Here is a 14,074-nt window from a genome sequence, read left to right as displayed (position 1 = left end):
AATCCAATAACCTGTATGAAAGAAGCCTCTGGGGACTAAAGTGAGACGGAGTTAAAGAGTGCGCTAACCCTGCCTTATGAGTTACTTGGCATTCACTTACTCCCATAAAAACTCGTTCTTGCTTCATATCAGTTTAATCCACGATTTCACGGCGCTGAGGCGGGGACGACCTGCGCCGCTTGTCGCTTTTGTGGACAGGGTGTCACCGTTTAGCCCTATCTCTGTGGCTCGGTGGTGGGAGGGAAACCTGGGGAGACCGGCTCCATCTCTGGGTCGGGGGTGGGGGAGGGGGGAGGAAGAAAAGAAAAGCAAGTTAAATGGAAGTGACAATCTGCAAACATTCCTGCCGGCAGCTGCATTCGCATTCTCCATAGTTCACCACCCTTTGCATGGTCACCGGGGCCCCCGCGACCCCCCGTGCCCGGCACACGCACCTGCCGCTCCCAGCCGCGCTTTCACTGACAGCCAGATAATCTATGGGCGGGCCCGGGCCGTGGCTCCCCTCAATGTGCTCTTGAGAAAACCCCTTATGCGTGAAAAAGTCCCCTTTCTCCGTCTTTTGTCCAACACAGTTTTATGGGACAACATTGGGCATTATGAGGTCTGGGAGATTTTTTACGGGACTCTATAGAAGGGTATAATCCTTTCAGGCACGAGACGAATAAAACAGTTTTAACCTGCTGTTTTCATATTTATTAGCTGGTTATAGCAGACGAGGCAGCTGAACCATCAGCACATACACACAGTCCGACTCCTCCTCACACACACACACACACACACACACAAACACACACACACACACACACAAGCTTCAAGTCCTGAAATCAAACATTGACTAGATGCTGCGTTTTGAAAGGGGACCTCATAATGGACCTGATTGCTTTAACTGAATTAGTGAGTGAGTCAAGTGGGTGACTGACACTGGGGTCATGAAGGCCTAAAAAGCTGTGTGGTTGGTTTCAGTCAACAAGTTGTTACAACACATTGTTAGGTGTTTTGGTTAATAAAACGTCACATTTTGAAGATGGATTTGACCAGTTTTTGTCTTCTTTGTCATATAAAGTTTTGATGATTAGTTTTTGTGATTGGTTTTCAATTTAGGCTCAAATTAAGCCACGTTAGAGCACAATGGATGACAAGAACAATGAGATTTTCTAAATCTGTTGTTGATTAGACTCTTAATTATTTAAATTAAATAATTTGGCTCTGCAGGAATGAGCAAAATAATGCAAAAAGGATAATTAATAGTACAATACAACAAGACATTTAATTAAACAGGTACATTTCCCCTCTGTGTAATTCATATGGGAACTTCCCTTTAAAGCTTTGAAATATTACAATTTTTTTGCGTTTTTAGCTGGTCTCTTGAAATTTAAATTTCTTTTTCCGGGAGAGATTATTGTATGAAAACAATTTACCGGAACAACATTTACCAACAAAAAACTAAATGAAAAAGAGAGCAAAAATCATTAAAAAAGCACCCAATTTTTACACTTTGTAACACCCAACATTTTAGTTCACAAGTTCACAATAAACAAAGAGCAAGAAACCTTTAGCAAATACTTAAAAACACATAATTCTTGTACAATCAAACACACACATGTCCATTTCTTAAAATGCTCATGCCTTTAAATTGAACTAAAGTAACTGTGGGCTTTTGTAGTTTATTTAATGAAAGTAGAGCTCTTTGTGCTAAAGTAGGCTAAACGCACTGCAGCCTTTATCAAAATAAAAATAAATAATAAAATCTAATTTCAAGAAAGCTTATTTTCAGAAATAATTATAACAATATTCACCAAATTTGACTAAAGAATATGTCAAATGTGTTTCATTCTCTTCTGCACTCTTATTATTAACACATCTATCTATCTATCTATCTATCTATCTATCTATCTATCTATCTATCTATCTATCTATCTATCTATCTATCTATCTATCTATCTTTATGTGTTGTGTTGTTTCTCCTCTGACGACAGGTCTTTCTATCCAGTTCATCATGCACAGGCCTCGGGCCGAAGCCTCCCCCTCCACCCAAACCTCCACCCCTCCTCACTCCCTTCATCCCTCCCTACTCCTCTACCTCCCTCTATCCTCCCCACCACCACCCCCTTTCTGTCAAAGCTGATTGTTTCCACGCCAGCAGAGTGCTGCGGGCGAACACACTGTCACACTACATCAGGCAGAGGCAAGAAGGGGAGAGAGAGAGAGCATGATAGGGTATATATGTATATCTGTGTTCACAACAGCTAAAGCCGAGGCTTTCAGCAGGGTTTCTCAAACTTTTTCATGTCAAGGGCATCATAATACAAGACCACAGACCTCCGATTGTGTCTTGAGGAAACTTAATCTGAAAGGACTTTTAGCGGGACAGAAAGATAGACCGGTCTATGGACAGGGAGATAAATCTGACAGAAGGAAGAGTTAAAGCTTTACGCAGCAATGAAGGAATCAAGGGCTGCTTTCATCACAGGGCAGAGAGGAGCTGAATTTAGACAAAGAACGTTAAGTTTTGCTCATTCATTCATCAGTGTGTGCTGATAATAAAGAAAAGGAAAACAAATATGGGGAGAAACATTTTTAAATGTTAACGTGCTGTTTTGACCCATTGAAAGTGTTAGTTTTTACATTGTGTTAGGTTATTTATTCAAACTGTGTCAAAATGAGCAGTTGTTCTGTTGTTAGACACAACAAGTTCAGGTATTACCCTAAAACTGTCACAATTGTATTGTTAGTTGTACAATTGGATGTGAAAATGACATTTAAAACGGCAACCCACTAACTTTGGTTGGTTTACCAGTGAAACCAGTATCACAACGTTGGTTCAGTTTGGACCGGATTCTGGTGTGTGGGCAGCCAAACATAGCACACACATGGACCTTGATTTCAAATTATTATTAACGTCACAGTTTTCAAAAATACCAAATATTTCAGCATGGATTTTAGGGAAGGGTGAATACCATTTTGAATATTTCTCTCAGTGTAAACATTGATAAGAGCTTGAACAATCTGATACAGAATATGTTATTTTAAAGAGGGCATAGTGGATTGGGCCAGCCACACAATGTCTGGAAGAGGTCACAGATATTCAGATAACTTTTCAATTTAGAGCCACACTTTCTTAAAAAAGCCATGTCTACTTGCAACCCCTCATCATTGCGTAGCCTATTACATCAGATTCTGACCAGTTCAACAAAACTTAAGTGACTTTTTCCTTGTTTCATCTCAATAATTGTTTTGTAAGTAATCAAAGCAAAGATTTTGAGGAATATCTGAAAGAAAAACTATATTTTTGTGAAATAGAAATATGTTTTTCTTTGTGTCCACATGTTGTTAATGGCCCTTGTCATGTCCTAGTTATTGGGATGATCTCAGGTTGGGATATGCTTCATTGTTTATCATGTAGTGGAAAACAATCCAATGTGTCCCAGTTGGAAAACTTTCATGCATCCAAGTTGGTCCCCTTGTTAAATGCACCACTGCTGGATTACATCCCCCCCCCCCCCCCCCCCCCCCCCCCCCCCCCCCCCCCCCCCCCCCCCCCCCCCCCCCCCCCCTATCCCCCTCCCCCTGTGCGTACTGCGGTCCCCTGGTGTCAAAACACAGAAACAGCAGCAGGTGACCGTCTGAACCGGAGTGTCTGTGATGGAGTGTCTCCCCCTAGTGGACGCTGGTCACTGCTTTATTTGTTGTCAGCAGGAAATCTTTGGAAAGAGTTTTCTGTTTGACAGCAGCTGTGTCAGGTCACAAGTCAGGAAATCTGAATTTAACCCATAGAGATACAAGAATCTTAAAATATTCTATTAGGACTTGTTTATCATCTACTTTCCCTTATTTTCTAAATCATGATTGAAGGCTAAAACACATTTCTCTTTTCCTCTAAAGAGGGGTTTTCAGTCATTACCAGCCTGTTTTTTATTCTGAAGAAACATGTAAGCTTTGCCACTCTGTTACTTTATGTATGCTTTCTTAGAATTGGTGTTAAAGGGACAGAAAGTAAACAATTTCCTTTCTTTTTCCTGCTCCTTTTCCATCATAGCATATGTTTTTTTTTTTTTTTTGAATTGTGATAGAAATAAGAAATAAGGGATGGTTTTCATGTTGTTGTTATGTGTGGGAGGACTACAATAAGGCTTCTATGATTTTATCATTGGTCATACTGCTGTGCGGAAATATTGTGTATTTGTTAATCACCAAGCCTCAATTTGAACAATAAATTACACGAATAGATTGGGCTACTACTCATTTCTGAAAATGTTGGCATTCAAGTCTATAATGGCCTATCTATCATTCAATCATAAGCTGTATGCATTTAATAAGGTCATGTGAATGTTTCTGTCAAGGAGATGTTTGGTAAACTAAAAAACAGTAGAACATCTTATGGTTTCTTAGAAAATCTAAATAGGCTGCAATGGCTATATGTAGAAGTTTGAGTTGTTTTCTTTTAGGGATAAAGACATTGCAGTGGGAGGGGGAAAAACATTTAAATCAGATATCACGTATCAAGTATGTTGTGCTTTTACTGTTGTGATGAAGATGAAGTGGTTTACAAAAGATAAAACTACAGATCCTCCTCCGGCCCTTCATGTCGCCATGGGGGAGCCACGAGGCCCGGCTGTTTGCGCACTTCTCTGCTCTCCAGGAAGTTTAGCATTGAACATACCTGTCATTTTCATGTGTTGTCTTCCTTGTCTTTTATTACTGACTGAATAAGAAAGTTTGCAAAAAAAAGGAACAGGCACAGTCAGTGTGCCCGCAGCAGGAGTCCCGGTAGGAGTCACACCGACACTGAGGAACGTGTTCTGGGTGAGGAAAGCATGTCAGTCATGCACAGGTTACATCCAGTGTAATGTCGCATTGATACAAATAATATGGAGTCGTGTTTCTGTTGCAAAGTCTGGTACCTTTTATTAGTCCTAACTAATGGATATGTTGTTGATTAATAAATCATAATGCTAGCTCAGTAAGCCATTACCCAAATGTTGATTAACCAGGTTGTCCGAAATCTCTCTTGCTGCACGGTGATTATCGTGGACACTTTCTTTGTCTTTTTAGCTTTTTAGTTCATCAGGGAGATGTGCTCATGGGACCGTTTGACCTCTGACCTTTTGAAAAAGGGCTGCAAAAGAGCATCCGTATAACAATCAGTTTGCTTACTTTTAACATTAGCAATTTATCATAGAGATACACATCTATGATTAGGTACAGATGCCTAAAATAACTTTGGCTGTTTCATGACTTTTTTAGAAATACTTTATTTTTGGTATTTAGTCTATTGATCAGCTATAATGCCAAGAGATTTATTACAACAAAAACTCGGTCTAATTCAAGGACTATAACTGATAAATAAACTATTATTGAATGATTTATTAAACATTTATAAAACTAATTAAACCATATGAACTGTTTATGAAGAGTGTCTTATTAGAAAGAAGCACTGACTAACAGTTGACTAGTTATTGTTGTTGTTTTAGTCTCACTAACTGGAGGACATAGTTAATATGCATACCACCAGGGGATGTTACTGAAATGAATACTGCCCTTGCTCTAAAAACACTGAGACACTTTTCCCCGATATATACAGTATACGTATATATTTAAAGATATACGTGTGTGTGTGTGTGTGTGTGTGTGTGTTGTTTGTATGAATTTATAACCTCTCTAACTACCCTAAAATCACGTCTCGCTGGTTTACAAAATCCCTATCAAAGGCTTGATTGTTCCTCCTTAATGTCTTTTTTTAGAGGTGGCTGCTTGCACGTTGCTTACAAGTCACTATTCTGGTGTAAACATGTTATACTCGCGCTTTGATGCCTCTCAAACCTCAAACCTTCAGCCAATGAACAAGGGATCAATATGTAAATGGACTCAGACTTTCTCTGCGATGCCTGCGTCCAGGAGAGACGATAAGCTTCAAACATAAACCGCAGTTAGTTAGAAGGCATAGCCGGGGATTATCCCAAACTTGCCCCAGGGTTTGGCTCTCCCGCGCGCAACCGGACAAGCGTCTGTTCAGCGCGGCCGGATAGGACCTGCAGCGCCCCGGGGCGCACACTGACAGGCTCCCCGAGGGCCCCCTCCGCGACTTGCTCAGGATGGAGATTATAGGGTGGCATTGCGGCTGGTATCTCTCTCTGAACACATACATGCACATGGAAGGAGGTGAGATGATCTCGGAGTGCCCGCGGCAGCAGCCATGCCCATAAAGATTGACGCCTGAGCCTCACACGGCTATCACACTCCCCGCAGAAAATACACTCCCCCAACCCCGTGCGATGAGCCGATACAAACCAACTTTGTTCGGCTGACAAAGAGGCAATTGTTAGCTGAAAGGTCATTTGCCCAGGGGCTCTAGAACAGCAAGTACAGCTACATAAGATAAAAACTGCCCTTCTTTAGTCAGATCTGCACTGAGGGAGCTTTGATAAACCTGCTCCTTGAAATCAACATGCTGATAGGGAATGAAATAAAGCTCTGGGCTCTAAAAGTGCTTTCATCAGCCAACTCCCTGAACTTTCCCTTCAGATTTATCAATTAAAAATCTGATTACAAAAACTCAATTGTTATGAGACTGGTTTCAGGAATGTGGACATAAACAGACAACACAAACAAATCATATAAGATCATTTTATTCAGTCTTTTAATTTACTCTCTTAATTTATCTCTATATACATTTACAGCATGATCTCAGGGTATAAATAATCTCTAACAATATACTTTTTTGGTACAGCAGGTATTTTTTCACGCACAGGTCAATACAAACAAGAACAGCAAACACACACAAAATATTTTTGATATTAATCTCCCAACAATGTGTTCATCATATTTAACCAGAAAACATTTTTGGTTTGACGTAGATACAGGGGTTTAAGTTCAATGATCAGTTGACTGAAGATGATTCAGATACATTTATTGATGCTATGTGTAGGGCACCAGTTAAGAAAATCAACAAAAACACAGTTTTTTGTCATTACAATCAGTAACATGAGTGTGAAGCTAAGACATGTCAGACAGGATGATGGGGGATTGTCTTTTTTGCCCCAGGGGAAAAGTCTTCAGCATAGAAGCAAAAGGAACAGAAACATCTTTAACCTCTTCCTGTTTCAGTTCCTCCCATCTCTCTCTCTCTTTTCATGACTGGCTGACAACAGTAGCGGGCGCGGCGTTGGCCACGGCAGCAGCGGCGCCCATGCGCAGCAATTCCTTCCTCTGTGTGAGGATGACGTCAAAGCTAGACTGCAGGCGGTTCTGCTGCTCCTGGATGCGGCTCTGCAGGGTCCGGACCCAGCGGATCAGTGCCAGGCGGCGGTACATGGTCAGCTGCACCTGGTGTTTCTCCATCTCCTGGGCCTTGAAGCGCTCGCGGTCTCGCAGCGTCCACACCGCATCCATCAGCTCTGGCATCTCGCCGTCCGAGTCTGAAGACTGGTCGTTTTCGTCTTGCTCTTCTGCTCCTTCCTCGAGAACATTTCCCAGGTTGCTTCCTGTCAGCGACTTGTGACTGAAGCTTTTGTGTTTCCCAGTTGGTTCTCTAGTTCCATTTCTGGTTGGGTCATTTTCCTGGTGGTTGGATTTTGGTTCCCCAACTCCGATCCGGTCCCAGCCTCCCATGAGCATCCCTTCGCCTCCACTGTCCATGTTGAAGGAGGACATGCTGCCGCCAGACCGGCAGCTGAACTCATCCTCAGAGTCGCTGTCGCCCCATTCATCATCGTCCTCCAGCTCTGCCTTGTCTTCCTCTTTCTCCATTCCTCTGAAACCCAAGCTGCTTTTCCTCTTTTGCAGCTCCCTTTTCTCTCTCTGCTTCTCCTCATTCTGGCTCATCATCACCCTTCTGTCCTCTTCCTGCATCCTACCTTCCTCCGCTCCATCGGGAGGCACTCGGCCGTAACCGTCATCCCCGTGCTCAATTTCAGGCAGAGGCTCCAGGGGGCTCCAGCAGGGCATGCGGGAGCGCGGTGACAGGACCCCTGAGTTGTGGTGATACCCAGAAGATGAGGAGGAGTTAGGAGGGTCGCGACCCAGCGGGCCCAAGTTGCGGGGGCGCACCTGGTTTTGGTTCTCGTCTCCTCCTTCGTTGCCCATAAAGCCCTCGTTATCTTTGCCTGACAGGAAGTTGAAGTTGCCATCTTTGTCACACTTCCTGTTTCTCAGCGAGGAGGAGGAGCCATTGTTGGAGCCTACCTTGCCTCCATAGGCCGAGTTCAGAGATTGGTCCTGATGGTGAAGCATCACTGACCTTGACTGAGCCTCACTGAAACGACAAGAAGTTTGTTTTGTTCTGTTATATGAAAAAAGGTTTTTGTTTTTTTTGTGTTTGAAAATGAAGTAGTGAAGTAGCATTTGGCATCTGTACCAGGTTACTTAGGATTATACAAAGGTTACCCAGCAAACAAATATTATCTAGTGATCAAAAGAGAGTTTTTGAACTTATGTTGGGTGTTGAAGTTTTTAGTGGTAAAACACTATAACAAATGCACACTGTTCTCTTCACAACAGCTCGGTTTTCCTGTTGTTTGTCTCACGAGTTTGATTGCCAGACGAAACACATCTCATTAATCCCATACTGTTCCATACACAACTCGGAAATCTTGGACTTCAATCTTGGTGTTTTCAAAACAAGCCGAGCTTTTAACTGCATTATCAGCCAAGCAATTCCCAAGTCTCTGCAATCTGATTTTGTCAAATAGAGGATACATAAAGAAGTCATCAGCAGCCTAAAAAGCTAAAGCACACTTTAATTGTTCAGCAAAGATGTAAACTATATCTGCTAAAAAAGCTGCAGCACAATAACACAAATTTAAATACATGGGTGAGCTAAAACAACAATTAAACTGAAGGAGAGGAAAATTAAATCTGGTTCACCACCGCACACACACACACACAAACACACACACACACACACACACACACAAACACACACACACACACACACACACACACACACACACACACACACACAGACAACTCCTTGTTTATAATTTCTTAAACTACAGGCTGATCTGCACACTCTATGTCTATTAGCATCAAATATTTACATGTCGCATCAGAATGGAAATTTCTCTAATCCTGACTTCAGGCTGCTGTCAATCAATACCCCTCTCCTCTTCTCTGCATGCGCGTACACGTGGTGCTGAAGAACAGCGACTGTGGCTTTGTCGGGAGCGCGCGTGCAGCACGCACAAACTGATGCTTGATGATCATAAGAATGAAAAAGCTGATTTTTTCGTGTAAAATCGACATAGGCCTATTTAACGCTCTAGAGATGAATTTTTAATTTAAAAAATAATCTATAATGTGTTAGAATAATGCGTGGTCAGTTTATGATTAGGCCATTATTAATATTAGTATAGCCTATCTGTATTTAATATAAGCGAAAACATAAGCACACGATGAAAAACAGAAAAATTATACCAAAACGGTCCTGCTGCCGGGTGGATGTTTCTTATCTGTGCAAAAAAATGCCCGTTTTCACACGGACGACGGACGAAAACACAAAACAGGCGACCAATGGCGATCAGCGGCTGCATATTTGCGGCTTAGTGATGAACATAAGGTAAAAAACACACGATCGTTTCACATCCTAATCCATCTACAGGGGAACGGCAAGGTTAAAAAAGACGATACTTCCTCTCAACATGATGAAAATGCAGACAAACCCAGGAACATTTCATGTAGGCTGGGCGTTATGTAACGCTCACCCCATTATCAGTGCTGTGTCCTCTCGGTGAAATAACCTCAGACCCTTTCTCTCCTCTCCTATTTGCCGCTTGCATAAGTCAAATAACACGGAGCCGTGTGAACATATAAGCACTAGGTTGTGGTTTGTTCTTACCTTTTTGCTGGTATGCTGTTCGGTGGAGAAGCTGGACACTGCGCCCTCCCAATTTGTTCCCCCCCTCCTATGTGATGTTTGTTTTCCCCTTCCTCCCTCCTCCTCCTCCTCCCATCCTCTCACTGCCACTGTACTTCTGGGAAAAAACAGCACTGACTGAGCACTTCCTAAACTGGGCTGGGACTGCAGGAAAAGGGAAACCATGAAGAATGAACAGAAACCATGTGAGGACAGAGATGGCCGTCATGTTATTGTGTCTGTGGGTCTGACTGTACAGCAACAGGCTTCTATATCACTACAAGCACATGACATGGCATGGTTTTGTTAACCTAATAAGGTTACAGTGACTGTTGTTCCAGTTACTTCCGCCCTCAGGCAAAATCACAGTTTAATAATATTTACACATTGAGCCCTAGAGTGGTAATAGCCTGTGTGTTATAACAAAGAATACCAAAAGTAGTTAAATTGAGACAAAATTAGGTTGAAAAGTTTTGTTTTTGTTGTGGGTCTTTTAACCCATTTATTAATGGGTCCGCTGTGGCTCAGTGGTAGGGTAGTCTGCCTGTTGCAAGGTTGGGGGTTAAATCCCTGGCCCTGAAGTCCCATGTCGAAGTTTCCATGGGCAACACACTGAACAGTCCGCGAAAGTTACCCCCGATGCTGTGTCACATTCAGTGTGTGAATGTTTATCTGATAAGCAGGTGGCACCTTGTACGGCATCCTCGACCACAGTGTTTGAATGTGTGTGAATGGTTCCTGTAAAAGAGCTAAAAACACACTGCAAAGCAGTTGTATGCATACATCTTTAAGTATGTTTTAATGTACAAACACTTATTAACTTCTGCTTTGAATACCTATTGTATAAAAGTACAACAGTGTTATCCTTATAAATGCTCACATGGAGTTGACAAATATATTAACACACACTTATATCTGCTTATACTTACATTATAGTGTGTTAAAGTAGTGTGTTGTATACTGCTTCTAAATGCTAAATATGGGGTATGTATAGGTGACATACAGTCCTTGTTTTAATGGCCTTTAAATGACTTTATGTGAATGCTAAGCAGTTCCATGTTAAACACTGTTAAAACTATAGGTATGCATTTAATAACCAACCGATGTGAATTTAGTGCAGTTTTAACCTTGATTTTATGTTATGTCACTTGTATTTCATGTGCGTTGTGTGGGGGATTTTAGCACATGTTCTGCCTGTTTTGTGTATTTTTGTTATATTTTACTTATGTTAGAGTCTGTATGTGTTGTGTGCTTCACCTTAAAATACAAATATCCCAATAGCGACTTTAAAGTTCTCTTCCAGACACATTTTAAGAAAAGGAAAGTTCAATTGCCAAATTACAAATGCCTAAAGTGACATCTACTCCTTCTCACTCAATGAAACATGTCAGAAATCGGGAGCACAGATACACTTTTCGCCTTCTGATGATGAATATGAAAACAGCCTTCTAGTGTCAAACTGCACACACATCATTCTGCTGCACAGTGAAGCTCAGACATCCAAGGGAAAAAACAATATTAAAAGCACACGTATGAGTACAGTTATAGAGAGCTACTGTGATTTTTATATTTAGATATTTCCAGTTCAGCTAAAGACAGAGTTTAATTGCAAAGTATTTCTTTCTTAGCTTTCTGTAACATCAGAAGTACACAGATACTGGTTTGTTCAGACCTACAGGACGTCTGTCTACAGTCAAGTGCAATACATTCCAATAAGGGAAACACAGGAAAACCAGTCAAGGCTTTAGTAGAGGACAAAGAAAAAAACCTCATCTGTTGGTTTTACTAGGCTATTGCCATGAATGTGTTCCCTCTCCACTTTCTTATTGAACTCAACAAGCAAGGTCATGTCTGTTCTATGGTGTTTGTTGAACAGCATTCTGGGAAATGGAGGAAAATGACTCCCATCCAAATCACAACAGTAAATGGCAACAGTTTCTGACATATCTTAAACATGTCAACGTCAAGTGTCGGGGATGGATTTTTTAAAATCTTGTCTCAACATATCTACAATTACAGGTGTGTTTAAGGCAACAAAACTGATACCCAGAATGCAACACTGACGAGCAACATATCTCCAGTCCTCGCAGAACTGCAGGATTTGTTGTAGTGTGATATTTCGTCAAACCGGTGACTGAGTGCTTTTGTGATTGTCAATCTCAGATCTAAGGGCATGGCAGTTGATTGTGTGTGTTTGTGTACACGCAAGTGTGTTTTCTAGAGGTGTGTACGTGGCATAGAGAGGCTACATCAGACAGACTTAACAAGTGTTCACTGTCTCCCTCCACCCTGCTCTAATCCCCCTGACATGTCATCGCTGGCGGCAGAAAAAACATTGTGTCCTCCTCCTTTTTTATACACACACACACACACACACACACACACACACACACACACACACACACACACACACACACACACACATACACTTCTATCTACCCCCCACTTCTATCTACCCCTTTCTCGTTCAACAACATCCCCATTCAAGTGCGTCAGCTCCAGGCGTCCTCCCTCCCTCCCCTTCCTCTCCCTTCCCATCGTTCACTAGTAGCCTAAGCACATAAAAAATACATCAAACACACCCGTCTGCCCAAGGCCGCGTCACACGCAAAATCATCTCTCACTCCATCTCTCTCTAAAAAATAAAAACCCAAGTTACAAAAGACAACTACAGAGGACAATGGTGGAAGAAGAGAGAGACTGAACTCTGAGGACTGAGGGTCATCTGTGAGGCCTCTTGGGGCAAGACAGATTAGTGTGCACGCACAGACTCGCACACACACACACACACACACACAGACTCTTTTTCTCTCTCTCTCTATATATATATATATGTATACTGTGTTTACACATACACGAGAAAGGGTTAATAAAAAAAGGAGCATGACTTACCTTGTGAATAATAAGACCTTGTTTGAATTGTACACAGCCTGCAGCACCCTGACCCACTTCCCTCAGCTCAGCTCCACATCTGCTCCAGCACCAGTCTCGGCTGTGACAGTGGCCGAGGGCGGCCAGCAGCACCCACAGGCCACACTGTCAGATCCCCAGTGCTGAGATGTACCGAGACTGTAACAAAAGGCCTGCTGGACCTTCAGCTCACAGCCAGCGCTATTAAAAATCATCCAAATCACCCAAGATGTGCTAAATTGAACCACTAATTCAGCATGGGGTTTGCTTTGCACACTAATTATATACTTTTATTTTAGGTATACACTGCACACGTCATGACACAAGCTGCACACACCCCTTGGGTGCTACAGCTCATGTTTCTCTTCAATTATTCCACCCTCTGCCCTCTCTCCTCCTCGTAATCTGAATTAGGCCAGATCCGTGTCCTCTAGATATTTAGAAGCCAGGCCTCGGTGCCAAAACATGTAACCTTTCTCCTCTTTCAAGTGTGGAGTGAATTGAGAGTTCGGGGGGGGGGGGGTTGGCTTCACTGCGTTGACCTCGTAATTCCCTCTCGGGGTTAAACTAAGTTGTGAAATTCAGTTTGGAAGGCAACTATGGTGTTGATGCAGAGAAAACGAAAAAGTAATAAAAAAGATGAATTACTCTCTAACTTGCAAAGACAAATAATATCTATGCACATTCTAATTACAATCAATTTCTTGACCCTGCAACAGACCCTGAGGATTCGGAATCAAGTCTTTATCTCGATTAATTGCGTTGTAATGACTCAGAAATAATGACCGAGGCAGCTCCACACTAAATCATATTATGGCTTTGTCTAAAGCCCTTTTGGCTCTAAAAATATCACAGAAATCCAGTGATGTTTTAGACTCTCAAACGGAGGCAGAAACACTTTGACAAAGGTAAAAATGTAATCACTGCTTCAGGATTAAGCTGGCCTGCCTGCAGGTAAAGCAGCTCACTATAGGCGGGACCCACCATGGGGTTCATTCCAGACCCTCCTGGCGTTGGCCCCTAATGATGTGTAATGGGGCCTCCTGCGCCTATTCCTAACCTCGGGACCTCCTCCTAATCACCGTGCCTACTAATGAGACGGAGAGACATGAAAGGGCTCGTTAGAAGACCCTCCCTTTAATGCCGGCCTATTATTAGCCACTTACCAAACCATTAGTCTCTAAACTGCGATTATGATTTTAAGCAGAAAGACTTGGTGAAATAAAGAGTCAAAGGAGTCCCAAATATTCACAGCAAAGAAAAGAAAGAAGTGTGGCCTTCTGGACGTGGAATCCCTTCTTTACAAGCTCTCCT

The 14,074-nt window shown here is 42.3% G+C and overlaps 1 protein-coding gene across 3 annotated transcripts; it reads right to left on the bottom strand.

Moving 5' to 3' along the window:
• Positions 1-7,035: 7,035 nt before the first annotated feature.
• On the bottom strand, positions 7,036-9,962 carry LOC117957077 (UPF0500 protein C1orf216 homolog). Of its 3 annotated transcripts, none has more exons than XM_034892630.1 (2): positions 9,834-9,962; positions 7,036-8,253 (listed from the first exon to the last, which is right to left on the bottom strand). In XM_034892630.1, exon 2 carries the CDS (start codon positions 8,227-8,229, stop codon positions 7,129-7,131), a length of 1,101 nt encoding a protein of 366 aa, XP_034748521.1. In that variant the 5' UTR covers positions 8,230-8,253; positions 9,834-9,962; the 3' UTR covers positions 7,036-7,128. The 3 variants fall into 3 exon arrangements, with proteins under 3 accessions (XP_034748521.1, XP_034748520.1, XP_034748519.1); XM_034892629.1 differs by lacking the exon at positions 9,834-9,962 and adding an exon at positions 9,699-9,826 and having other exon boundaries at positions 7,036-8,251; XM_034892628.1 differs by lacking the exon at positions 9,834-9,962 and adding an exon at positions 9,412-9,626 and having other exon boundaries at positions 7,036-8,251.
• Between the last annotated feature and the right edge of the window lie 4,112 nt (positions 9,963-14,074).

This window comes from Etheostoma cragini, chromosome 14 (genome assembly GCF_013103735.1).
Source record: "Etheostoma cragini isolate CJK2018 chromosome 14, CSU_Ecrag_1.0, whole genome shotgun sequence".
Taxonomy (NCBI): Eukaryota; Metazoa; Chordata; class Actinopteri; order Perciformes; family Percidae; genus Etheostoma; species Etheostoma cragini.
This window is presented reverse-complemented; position numbering and strand designations above follow the sequence as displayed.

Bases quoted from the DNA above. Each gene is read 5' to 3' on its own strand.
- LOC117957077 (XM_034892628.1), bottom strand. From the start codon at position 9,527: ATGCAGCCGCTGATCGCCATTGGTCGCCTGTTTTGTGTTTTCGTCCGT. The intron at 8,252-9,411 runs GTATAATTTTTC...TTGTCGTTTCAG, and splicing joins CCGGCAGCAGGACCGTTTTG to TGAGGCTCAGTCAAGGTCAG.